The 13,475-nt window shown below is 36.8% G+C and overlaps 1 protein-coding gene across 1 annotated transcript; it reads right to left on the bottom strand.

Moving 5' to 3' along the window:
* Positions 1-556: 556 nt before the first annotated feature.
* On the bottom strand, positions 557-1,662 carry EBLN1 (endogenous Bornavirus like nucleoprotein 1). Its single transcript, XM_010367571.2, is given in 2 exon segments — positions 557-624; positions 627-1,662. Coding segments are annotated over 2 exon segments (1,104 nt in total).
* Between the last annotated feature and the right edge of the window lie 11,813 nt (positions 1,663-13,475).

Below are 13,475 nucleotides of genomic sequence, written 5' to 3'. Positions count from 1 at the left end.
AAATAGCCATATCCTTGCGCACTGACTTAATGATTATATTTTTATTTAAGGAAAGATAATAAGTCATTCCATAAAAGAGATCTCCTGAAATGAACAGAGGTACACGAGGACACTAGAACCGTAACAAAAAATAGTGCTAGGACAAATGATAATGCATCAGATTTCAACATAATTATAAAAAATCATCAAGACAAATTAGAGAAGAAATACAATAATCTTAAAAACGATCTGGGCCTTATTTATAAAGAATAAAATAAAAATCCCCGTGTGACTACAGAAAACATTTCAATTATTTCAAAATTCTACCACATGTCAAAGTATATTCTTAGCCTCCAGTACTTAAAAAGACTTTGGGGATCACATCTTTCAGTGGCCAGAGAATACTGGATGGATTCTTTTAAAGAAGTAAATAAAAGATTACAGAGAAGTTACCATAGATGTCAGAGATGTATCAGACCAAGATTGAAAACAATAGGCAACACTCAGATAATTTTAGAATGTGATATTCACATAATTTCTTTTTATATGTAAATATAAGGATTAGTTCACGTATTTGTTACTCAAATCCCGAAATCCCGTACCTGTGAAGGATGTTAAGTGTATATGGATCCATGTCACTTCCTTGGAGATTTTCTGAGCAGATGTCATTCGAACTAGAGGGAGTGTAATAGTTGATCCTGGTATAAAGTCAAGGGCTTCAAATCCAGAAAATGTGGGATTCCTTCTTTTGGCCCAGTAGTTTGCTGCTGTTGCTAGATTTGGGAACATTCGTGGTGATAGCTCCCCAATAACAGGGTGGCGAAGTAATTCAAAATGTGATTCAAAGAAATCTCCAAGTGCCATTTTAACCAGTGCTTTCTTCTGCTCAAAAACTGGAATCTCAGACACAACAGCAGGTAAAGCAATGGAACCATCCATGCACTGATCCAGGAACATTCCCACAGTGTAGTAGGTCGTCATCTGTGCTTTGTTGGCAACTACTTTAACTTGATTAAGTAGCTCACATGCAGGGGATTCAAATTCTCCGAATAGAAATGTGAACATTAATCCTCCAACCCATGGTCTTGAGTTGATCCAATCTATAGCTGGCCTTGCATTATAGCTAATTAATAAATCAGCACTTTTACCATGCAAAGGTCTTCCAATGGATATCATCATTGCCTTGAATTGTCTCTGTATTTGGAGGCTCTTGGTGCATATCGGGTCACTCCATCCAGCAGCAATGCCTATCAGAAGATCACAGCAGTGACGAAGAATTGATGACATCTCAAGGGCAGTGAAGTTAGGCATAACATCTTCGAATTTGCTAGCATAAAGAGTATCTGTTTCCTTGTTCTCATTCCCAATCACAATATTAGACCTTTTGCTCACACCAACACTGAGTAGTGCCTTGTGTAATCCATTGAATATAAAACACAAAAATACTAAGCTTGGGGTTATAAGGTGAAAATGAGATCTGTGTGCTGGGTCTAGCATAGACTTTGCTGCTTTTTCAATGTCCTTGACATCTCCAATGCCAGGTTGGGGCTCCAATGCATCTGCTGGATACTGTCTGCTCTTCCCAGAGAGCTCAAATCTCCCTTGAAAGTAATGGAAGCTGCTCCCATCCATTGTATTGTCTTGTGGGCTGCTGGTCTGTGGGTTCTTTCTTGGGCGGGACATTGTGGGTGATTGTTTCTGTGATTTTCACATAATTTTGTACTGCACTAAAAAAATACAGAGAATGGCAATAATACAAAATATTTTTAAATAACATTTATTAATAAGATGTATTGTGACTTCTGTATTTCATTTACTTCTTAGTAATATTCAGTCTTTTAGTCTAGTAATTTCCAAATCTCCTCAATTACACAACATAATTTTGATTTTTCTTGATTTTGCAATAAACGTGCAGCTGCACTAAAATCCTTTCCCCTGTAAACTGTGAACACCAGAGCTATGCCAACAGAGAGTCGAGTCAACCACTGATTTTGAGCATAAAATTTAAGGGTTCCTCAAATTTAAACTCTATCATCAAGATCAGTAATATTGTAATGTCAACCTTTAAAACATCAAATTAATGCCAATAAAACCCCCTATAATGAACAAAACAAAACTTCTAACAAAGCCAGGATCCACAGAAAGAGTAAGTTGTTTGATGATTCTTATGCAATATCTTTATGTCGTTTAAGCTTTCCTCTACGTAAGGACTTTTTCCTAAGTAAGGAGCCTTTTTGTGTAGCTTCTTTTAAAACTTTTCAGTATTCCTTCCCACGGAAGGCTGCTGACTTAGATCTGTATTAAAAGTACTACTGCCATATTTGTCTTAGGATATTGTTCAGGGCATCTTTTGAAACTAGCAGGGCCGGAACATTTTTCATTGTGTAGAACCAAATCAAGCTTTGGGGCCATCAGGCAAACCTGGTCCCCTCCTCTAAGTGTCAGTGATACCCTATATCAAATCATTGTGTCAACCCCAGAATGCCCCCATGGATTTCCAAACTCGCTGGCTAAGTGCGTGGTGCCCAGAGCAACTGGAGATATCACTGGAAAGGGAATGGAATCAAAGGAACACAGGTTGTACAGGTCTTTTGAAACCTGTCTTGGATATACATCTAAGGTTGATTTGAATTTTAATTAAGTCTCACTTAAAGGCTCTCTGGGGTTTTTAAAAATTAAAGTGCTTTTAAGATATAATATTGCATGCCCTGCTTTAAAACCTAGACAGTGATAAAAGCTTAAAGCTGATGCAATCACCATGCTAATCACAATATTCCATGCAAAAGTTCTCCAATGGAAGGGATAGAACATTACACGGTCATTCATTTCTTTCTTTTCTCGCCTCTTAATGCAATGAAAGGTTATTATGTTGCGTCATGTTTTTAACTGTCTTGTTCCAACTATAGGCTTTTGATCTGGGTGGCATGTTGTGCATCTCAATAAATATTTTTCTTTGCATTAATTCACAGTAATCCATTTTTATTCCTCAAAAGTCCATTTGGAGGTGGAAAAAGGTGAGATTTATGAAAAGAAATGTTCAAAACTTCCACACACTTGAAAATATCCTAAACCTTCATAGATTTTTCTGTGGTTCCCAGTTCCGAAAGCACATATAAAGTATAGGGTTTTTGTTATTTTCTTATGTTTAGACAAAGACAAAATCTAATAGGTATTAAATCATGTTAACAAAAAACAATTTTTTTTAGACAGGGTCTCACTTTATCACCCAGGCTGGAGTGCAGTGGCACAATCTCAGCTCACAGCAGCCTCGACCTCCCTGTTCAAGTGATCCTCCTGCCCCACCCCACAAAGTAGCTGAGACTACAGGTACTTGCCACTATGCCCATCTAATTTTTGTTTGTTTTTTGTAGAGACGGAGTTTCGTCACTCTAACTCCTGACCTCAAGTAATCCGGCCTCATCCCACCCCATTGCCACCGCCTCCCAAAGTGCTGGGATTACAGGTGTGAGCCACTGCACCTGGCCTGAAAACAATTTAAGGTGAGCCTGTGAGCTTTTCCCTCCACCTTTTTGGTGCGCTAATTAAATCACTTAAAGCTGCTTGTGTTTTGCCACGTCCCTTCTTAATCCCATGTGTCAAATATTTAGTTAATATGCAACTAAACTTCACTAGCAGTTATAATCACAATTATCTGAGAATTCTTTACTGTGAATAGGTATCTTCGGTTATTAAAACCAAAGGTCTTAACTAAAAACGTCCCCGTATTCTTGATTATTTGGATAATTAGGGACTAGGGTTGGTGTTCTCAGTGCCATAAACCACAATGTGTTGCACACCTCTAAAGCACTTGGTGGGATGCTTTGGGTACTATAGGATTTTGTGAGTTTTCCAAAATATATATCAGCTACAAAGGTGACAGTTAATTTAACTAATAAGTTGAACTGTCCATTTTTCGGTTGTCCTACAATCTCTATGTAAGAATTCAAAAACATTAAAGAGTAAAACAGAAATGATAAATGATGTATCTTCTAAAATTTCTAAAATATGCAATTTTCAAATGACCTGTGAAAATTAGATCCCTTATCTTATAAAATGCTGTTAGCAGCAGTAGGATACATATACCAAATAACCTTTCCAATATTTTTTGTTTTGTAAATAGAATAAGTCCCTAGCGAGACTCTTTAAACCTAGTCATTAACTTATGTTCAGGACTATTTAATTAGGAAGCTTTTCTTCTCATTTGGCTATTTTTGATTCAAGAAACCAGGTCAAACACATAGTTTCTTGAATAATTTCTAGAATGAAAACTGTTGAAATCTTTATACATGTACTCTGAGTTCACAGCATTAAAATTATAGTAAAGTTGGATGTGGTGCCTTGTGCGTGTAATCTTAAGTGATTCAGGAAACTAAGGCGGGAGGATCCCTTAAGTGCAGGAGTTCGAGGCCAGCCTAGGCAACACAGCAAGACGCCATCTCTCTTAAAAGAAAAATAAATAAATAAATACGTTTTTTTTTTTAAAATTAGCTGGGCATGGTGATACAAACCTGCAGTCCTAGCTACTTTGGAGGCTGAGGTAGGAGGATTGCTTAACTCCAGGAACTCAAAGGTGCAGTGAGCTATGATCGTACCACTGCACTCCAGCCTGGGCAATAGAGTGAGATCCTGTCTCTAAAAGAAAAAAAAAGGTTGTATTAAAAACCCAGTCTAGGCCGGGCGCGGTGGCTCAAGCCTGTAATCCCAGCACTTTGGGAGGCTGAGACGGGTGGATCACGAGGTCAGGAGATCGAGACCATCCTGGCTAACATGGTGAAACCCCGTCTCTACTAAAAAATACAAAAAACTAGCCGGGCGAGGTGGCGGGCGCCTGTAGTCCCAGCTACTCGGGAGGCTGAGGCAGGAGAATGGCGTGAACCCAGGAGGCGGAGCTTGCAGTGAGCTGAGATCCGGCCACTGCACTCCAGCCTGGGCGACAGAGCGAGACTCTGTCTCAAAAAAAAAAAAAAAGAAACCCAATCTATGATGCAAATTATGTTATTCTATAGGTCTGTAGCCTACACTCTGCATTATGGGCAAAATTATGTTGCATCTGAAGCATGAAACTTGATGAGGAGCAAATTCATCTAGCTATGGCTTCAGTAAACACACTCCTTTATTTAGATTAGCAGTCATCATTAAAAACATATATTAATGACCTTCAATATATGGAACCTTTTCTCAACAAGTTTGATCTTTTCAAAAAACCAACTCCTGGATTCATTGATTTTTTGGAGGGTTTTTTGTGTCTCTATCTCCTTCAGTCCTGCTCTGATCTTAGTTATTTCTTGCCTTCTGCTAGCTTTTGAATGTGTTTGCTCTTGCTTCTCTAGTTCTTTTAATTGTGATGTTAGAGTGTCAATTTTAGATCTTTCCTGCTTTCTCTTGTGGGCATTTAGTGCTATAAATTTCCCTCTACACACTGCTTTAAATGTGTCCCAGAGATTCTGGTATGTTGTATCTTTGTTCTCATTGGTTTCAAAGAACATCTTTATTTCTGCCTTCATTTCGTTATGTACCCAGTAGTCATTCAGGAGTAGGTTGTTCAGTTTCCATGTAGTTGAGCAGTTTTGATTGAGTTTCTTAGTCCTGAGTTCTAGTTTGATTGCACTGTGGTCTGAGAGACAGTTTGTTATAATTTCTGTTCTTGTACATTTGGTGAGGAGTGCTTTACTTCCAATTATGTGGTCAATTTTGGAATAAGTGTGATGTGGTGCTGAGAAGAATGTATATTCTGTTGATTTGGGGTGGAGAGTTCTGTAGATGTCTATTAGGTCGGCTTGCTGCAGAGATGAGTTCAATTCCTGGATATCCTTGTTAACTTTCTGTCTCATTGATCTGTCTAATGTTGACAGTAGGGTGTTGAAGTCTCCCATTATTATTACATGGGAGTCTAGGTCTCTTTGTAAGTCTCTAAGGACTTGCTTTATGAATCTGGGTGCTCCTGTATTGGGTGCATATATATTTAGGAGAGTTAGCTCTTCCTGTTGAATTGATCCCTTTACCATTATGTAATGGCCTTCTTTGTCTCTTTTGATCTTTGATGGTTCAAAATTGACAGACTGCTAGCAAGACTAATAAAGAAGAAAAGAGAGAAGAATCAAATAGACGCAATAAAAAATGATAAAGGGGATATCACCATCGACCCCACAGAAATACAAACTACCATCAGAGAATACTATAAACACCTCTATGCAAATAAACTAGAAAATCTAGAAGAAATGGATAATATCCTGGACACTTAACACTCTTCCAAGACTAAACCAGGAAGAAGTTGAATCCCTGAATAGACCAATAGCAGGCTCTGAAATTGAGGCAATAATTAATAGCCTACCAACCAAAAAAAGTCCAGGACCAGATGGATTCACAGCTGAATTCTACCAGAGGTACAAGGAGGAGCTGGTACCATTCCTTCTGAAACTATTCCAATCAATAGAAAAAGAGGGAATCCTCCCTAACTCATTTTATGAGGCCAACATCATCCTGATACCAAAGCCTGGCAGAGACACAACAAAAAAAGAGAATTTTAGACCAATATCCCTGATGAACATCGATGCAAAAATCCTCAATAAAATACTGGCAAACTGGATTCAGCAGCACATCAAAAAGCTTATCCACCATGATCAAGTGGGCTTCATCCCTGGGATGCAAGGCTGGTTCAGCATTCGCAAATCAATAAACGTAATCCAGCATATAAACAGAACCAAAGACAAGAACCACATGATTATCTCAATAGATGCAGAAAAGGCCTTTGACAAAATTCAACAGCCCTTCATGCTAAAAACGCTCAATAAATTCGGTATTGATGGAACATACCTCAAAATAATAAGAGCTATTTATGACAAACCCACAGCCAACATCATACTGAATGGGCAAAAACTGGAAAAATTCCCTTTGAAAACTGGCACAAGACAGGGATGCCCTCTCTCACCACTCCTATTCAACATAGTCTTGGAAGTTCTGACTAGGGCAATCAGGCAAGAGAAAGAAATCAAGGGTATTCAGGTAGGAAAAGAAGAAGTCAAATTGTCCCTGTTTGCAGATGACATGATTGTATATTTAGAAAACCCCATTGTCTCAGCCCAAAATCTCCTTAAGCTGATAAGCAACTTCAACAAAGTCTCAGGATATAAAATTAATGTGCAAAAATCACAAGCATTCTTATACACCAGTAACAGACAAACAGAGAGCCAAATCATGAATGAACTTCCATTCACAATTGCTTCAAAGAGAATAAAATACCTAGGAATCCAACTTACAAGGGATGTAAAGGACCTCTTCAAGGAGAACTACAAACCACTGCTCAGTGAAATAAAAGAGGACACAAACAAATGGAAGAACATACCATGCTCATGGATAGGAAGAATCAATATCGTGAAAATGGCCATACTGCCCAAGGTTATTTATAGATTCAATGCCATCTCCATCAAGCTACCAATGAGTTTCTTCACAGAATTGGAAAAAACTGCTTTAAAGTTCATATGGAACCAAAAAAGAGCCCGCATTGCCAAGACAATCCTAAGTCAAAAGAACAAAGCTGGAGGCGTCACGCGACCTGACTTCAAACTATACTACAAGGCTACAGTAACCAAAACAGCATGGTACTGGTACCAAAACAGAGATATAGACCAATGGAACAGAACAGAGTCCTCAGAAATAATACCACACATCTACAGCCATCTGATCTTCGACAAACCTGAGAGAAACAAGAAATGGGGAAAGGATTCCCTATTTAATAAATGGTGCTGGGAAAGTTGGCTAGCCATAAGTAGAAAGCTGAAACTGGATCCTTTCCTTACTCCTTATACAAAAATTAGTTCAAGATGGATTAGAGACTTAAATGTTAGACCTAATACCATAAAAACCCTAGAAGAAAACCTAGGTAGTACCATTCAGGACATAGGCATGGGCAAGGACTTCATGTCTAAAACACCAAAAGCAACAGCAGCAAAAGCCAAAATTGAGAAATGGGATCTAATTAAACTAAAGAGCTTCTGCACAGCAAAAGAAACTACCATCGGAGTGAACAGGCAACCTACAGAATGGGAGAAAATTTTTGCAATCTACTCATCTGACAAAGGGCTAATATCCAGAACCTACAAAGAACTCAAACAAATTTACAAGAAAAAAACAAACAACCCCATCAAAAAGTGGGCAAAGGATATGAACAGACATTTCTCAAAAGAAGACATTCATACAGCCAACAGACACATGAAAAAATGCTCATCATCACTCGCCATCAGAGAAATGCAAATCAAAACCACAATGAGATACCATCTCACACCAGTTAGAATGGCAATCATTCAAAAGTCAGGAAACAACAGGTGCTGGAGAGGATGTGGAGAAATAGGAACACTTTTACACTGTTGGTGGGATTGTAAACTAGTTCAACCACTATGGAAAGCAGTATGGCGATTCCTCAAGGATCTAGAACTAGATGTACCATATGACCCAGCCATCCCATTACTGGGTGTATACCCAAAGGATTATAAATCATGCTGCTATAAAGACACATGCACACGTATGTTTATTGTGGCACTATTCACAATAGCAAAGACTTGAAATCAACCCAAATGTCCATCAGTGACAGACTGGATTAAGAAAATGTGGCACATACACACCATGGAATACTATGCAGCCATAAAAAAGGATGAGTTTGTGTCCTTTGTAGGGACATGGATGCAGCTGAAAACCATCATTCTTAGCAAACTATCACAAGAACAGAAAACCAAACACTGCATGTTCTCACTCATAGGTGGGAACTGAACAATGAGATCACTTGGACTCGGGAAGGGGAACATCACACACCGGGGCCTATCATGGGGGGGGGAGGGGGGAGGGATTGCATTGGGAGTTATACCTGATGTAAATGACGAGTTGATGGGTGCTGACGAGTTGATGGGTGCAGCACACCAACATGGCACACGTATACATATGTAACAAACCTGCACGTTATGCACATGTACCCTAGAACTTAAAGTATAATAATAAGAAGAAATAAAAAATAAATAAATAAATAAAAAAGTTTAAGATGTAGAAAAAACATTATAGAAGATGATATAAACTTATTGCTAGTCACATATAGTATGATTATTTGTATAGAAATTCCAAAATGGAAAAGTAGAAAACAGATTTTTTCAAAGTATTTTCTAAGTTTAGTTCATAGATTCTTTAATTCCTATGGGAACACAAGATAATATATTACAAATATACAATAACAAGATCAGCAAAGGCATACCTGTGAAAAGAGGCCAACTGCCTAGAAAATAAAGGCAGCCCCAGAGCCCACTGCTTGCCCAGGCTCCTTCCAAGATTAGGTACCTAATTTTGTAATTGTAATTTTGTATTCATTTTCTTTAAGAAAACCCCCCAAAATCACATAAGCTTTAGGCCCCTCAGAACCTGGATCTGCTCCAGTGGGGAGTAAACCATATGTGATTTGCATAAAATGAGTACAAGACTTGGCTGAGCTTTTTCGAAAAACTATAACCAGAAAGATATACCAGGTTCCTGGATGACAAAATTTGCTGCTATTAAAATGTCAAGTCTCTTGAAGTTTAACTGAGCGTTTCATGCAAGCACAATAAGTATTCCAATGGTATTTAGAAAACATAACAAAACTTTGGAAAAAGCTGGGAACCATCTGGAAAAAAATAAGAGTCACTAAGAAATTTTTGAAAACGATTAATTAAATATGAGGTGCTGGGTTGAAGGCAATATTGCTGTTTTCCTGGGTACAAAACATATTCTAAACCTTCAATAATTTAAACAATGTGGTCCTGGTGCAGGAATAGGCATGCTGACCAAAACAGACATTAGAACAAGTAAAAAAAAATTAATAATCAATAAAAGAGGCAATATCAAGACAAATTCAGCAGGGAAGAGAGGAAGTGTTAAGAAAAATGGTAATGGCACAACTGGTAAGATAACTGGGAGTAAAAATCCATTTTGATGTTAATCTGACACCATCCACCCAAATAACCTAAATAAAGTAATGAAATATTTTTAAAGAATATAGAAAAATTACAAGAAAATAAACATTAATATGACTCAAAGTCCTCAGAGGAATAGGGTTTTTGTTTTTTGTTTCTTGAGACAGGGACTCGCTCTGTCGCCCAGGCTGGAGTGTAGTGGCACCATCATGGCTCACTGTAGCTGCAACCTCCTGGGCTCAAGCAATCCTTCCTCCTCAGCCTCCTGAGTAGCTGGGACTACAGGCATGTATCACCTTGCCCAGCCGAGGAATGGTTTTTTAAAAAGCTTAGTAACAATGAAACCAGTTACAAAATAAAATATTGACTGAACTGACAATGTAGAACTGAAAAATATTTGCACACAAAATTCATTACCCAAATTAAAGGCAAGCAATATATGGGAATTAAAATACTTTCTGCAAGTATACAAGGTTAACACTGACCTTATATAAAGAGCTCATGCAAATCTATAAGAACAGCACCAAGACACCAATAGATTAACATGCATAAAACCATGTATGAACACTCTGGCAATTCCTCAAAATACTCAGCATGGAGTTACCATAGGACCCACCAACTACACTCCTAGTTGTAGGCCCAAGACAAATATGTGTCCACCCCAAAACTTGTACATAAATGTTCACAGAAGCATTATTTATAACAGTCAAAAAGCAGAAACAACTCCAATATCCATCAACTGATAAACTGATAAATGATTTATATCTGTACAACAAAATGTTATTAGGCAATCAAGAAGAAAGCACTGTTTCAAGCTACAACATGGTTACCTCTTGAAAACTTACACTACGTGAAAGAAGGCAGTCACAAAAGATCATATATTGTGTGACTTCATTTATATAAAATATCCAGAATAAGTAGACATATAGAGACAAAGTAGAGATAAGTGGTTGCCTAGGTCTGTAAAGGGGTTTGGGGGGAAATAAGGAGTGACTGATAATAGGTACATGATTCCTTGTTGGAGTGATGAAAATGTTGTAAAATTAATTGTGATGGTTGCAAAACCCTATGAATATACTAAAAAATCATTTAACTGTTTGCTTTAAATGGGTGAATTGTATGGTGTGTGAGTTATATCAATACACAATGTATATTATCACAATACTATCTATATGATCACTGTACATTATAAATAGCTTTATTATAAAGATGCTTTTTTAAAGTGTGTCCAGCCAAATCACAGAAGAAAGCAAGTTAACAAACTTGAAGAAATTATCAGCATTGCTAATAACCAAAGAAATACAAATTAAAGCAATAAGGAAACAGTATTAATATTTTTATCAAACTAACTAGAAAATAGTTTTGACAATTCTCACTGCTGCTACAAGTATGGCAAAACAGACATTCTCATATATTGCCATTGGGAGTGCAAATTGATACTGCCTTTTTTGAAGGCAGTTTAGCAACAGATACCAAGAACTCTAAATATATTAATACTCTGCCTCAGTGGTGTAGCTTATAAAAACGTCACACAAGAAATTCTTCCAATATGAAAGAAAAAAATCATTATATACAAAGACCCTCATTTCAGCATTATATACGACCATGAAGAAATGAAACATCTTAAATGTTTAGTGATAGTGGAATAGTTAAGTGTGCTGTGGTATACATCCTAGATGAAATATTACACAGCAGTGAAAAATATTTTACATATTAATATGGGAAAATTAGTACAAGATATCAAGAGAAAATGATAGTACAAAATTATATGCATAATATTGTTAGAACTACATTTAACTATTTTCTTTTTTATATTTTCAAGTTATCTTTAATAAACTACACTTAAAGTTTTCTTAATATCTAAGAAAAATAACACAGTAACAACAGTGTAAAGCACAATATGATGCGTGGTTTACGCCATAATGAGAACAAGACATTCAGAGAAGAGTTTCAAACTCAGTGTTTCAACATTTTATCTGCAGGTGACTGTGCTTCTATGATTTTTTTATCCCAAAAGTCATTCAGTGAAACCCAATTTAGAGACACCTCATCTGGCATGTACTAATTACCAAAAAAAAAAAAAAAAAAAAAAATTAGTGATAACATATACCTCAATCCATATATGTGATGTATCTTTCCTTCACTCTATTTTACAACTACATTTACAGTAAACACTTAGTCTTCAAACTGCTTCAATCTAGATTTGTTAAGTATTTTAAAACTAAAGATAATATATAACTTACTTTGAATTATCACCAACAGACTCAAACAGGGCAACAATTTCTTTAAGGAAAACAAGCTACTGCATCAAAATGAGAATACTTTCTATTCTTTTGAAAAAATATCTAGGTGGCAACATTCTATGTACAATGGGTAATTTACTTGTGGTTTTATTTCAAAAACTTAGAATATTTCTTTGAAATATGTAATTCTCATCATTGGTAGTTTGGCACACGAAACTCTCCTAAAAATATAGGTTACATATATAATACAATGAAGACTGAGGAAGGACCGGATTTTAGTGAAAAGTTGCAGTAATTTATAAATTGTGCTAATACAATTAGAGTATAAGACTTCAGAAATTTTAACTTGATTTTCAAAACACTGGAAGTTTAATCAAGAATCATGAAGTACTTCTTGCCCTACGTCCACTCCATCTCCGTTTTGCCAAAATCCACATAATCAAAATGTTGTATGATTTTTCTTAAGACTATTTTATTGAGATCAAAAACTAAGTAAGTACACTTGAGCCTCAAGTCTAAAACACAAAACTTGTGCGCTGCTTCATTTTACCTTAACTTAGCCAATCAGAATCCAATGTTGCCTGGGAAACCCTCTCATGCTTATTACAATAACAATTCTGTTGCTTGATTTTTAAAGCAATAAATACATACTCAGAAATTATTTATACATATATATATATATTTTTTCTTTCTTTCTTTCTTTTTTTGAGGCAGTCTCGCTCTGTCACTGCAACCTTCGCCTCCTGGGTTCAAGTGATTCTCCTGCCTCAGCCTTCTGAGTATCTGAGATTACAGGCACGTGCCACCACGCCCAGCTAATTTTTCTATTTTTAGTGGAGACAAGGTTTTACCATGTTGGCCAGGCTGGTCCCAAACTCAGGTGATCCGCCAGCCTCAGCCTCCCAAAGTGCTGGGATTTTAGGTGTGAGCCACTGCGCCTGGCCTCAGAAATTATTTTTAAAATCTATTGGTAAATAGTCAACATTTCAGGAAAAGCAATGCAAAAACTTATTAGCCTGGTTGCTTTTCCCTGATCAGTATGCAAAGGCACAAAGGAATAAAGAGAACCGTTTCACTTTCATACTGTTCTCATATTCATTTTTTATGTGCCAAGAACTTTGGTAATATAAAGAAAGACAGACAAAGAGGAAAAAACATATCCTCTGCTTTTTCTATATATCCCGCACACTATGCATTTCATTACACACCAATGTGTTTGTCAGATTCAACTGCGTTGCTATTTTGTATCTTCCTTGGTATATGCAAGAAAAATGGAAACAAAACTTTTAATGAAAAACAGAAAACTTTAATAAATGACAAAAGT

Source organism: Rhinopithecus roxellana, chromosome 11, assembly GCF_007565055.1.
Source record: "Rhinopithecus roxellana isolate Shanxi Qingling chromosome 11, ASM756505v1, whole genome shotgun sequence".
NCBI classification, from domain to species: Eukaryota; Metazoa; Chordata; class Mammalia; order Primates; family Cercopithecidae; genus Rhinopithecus; species Rhinopithecus roxellana.
This window is presented reverse-complemented; position numbering and strand designations above follow the sequence as displayed.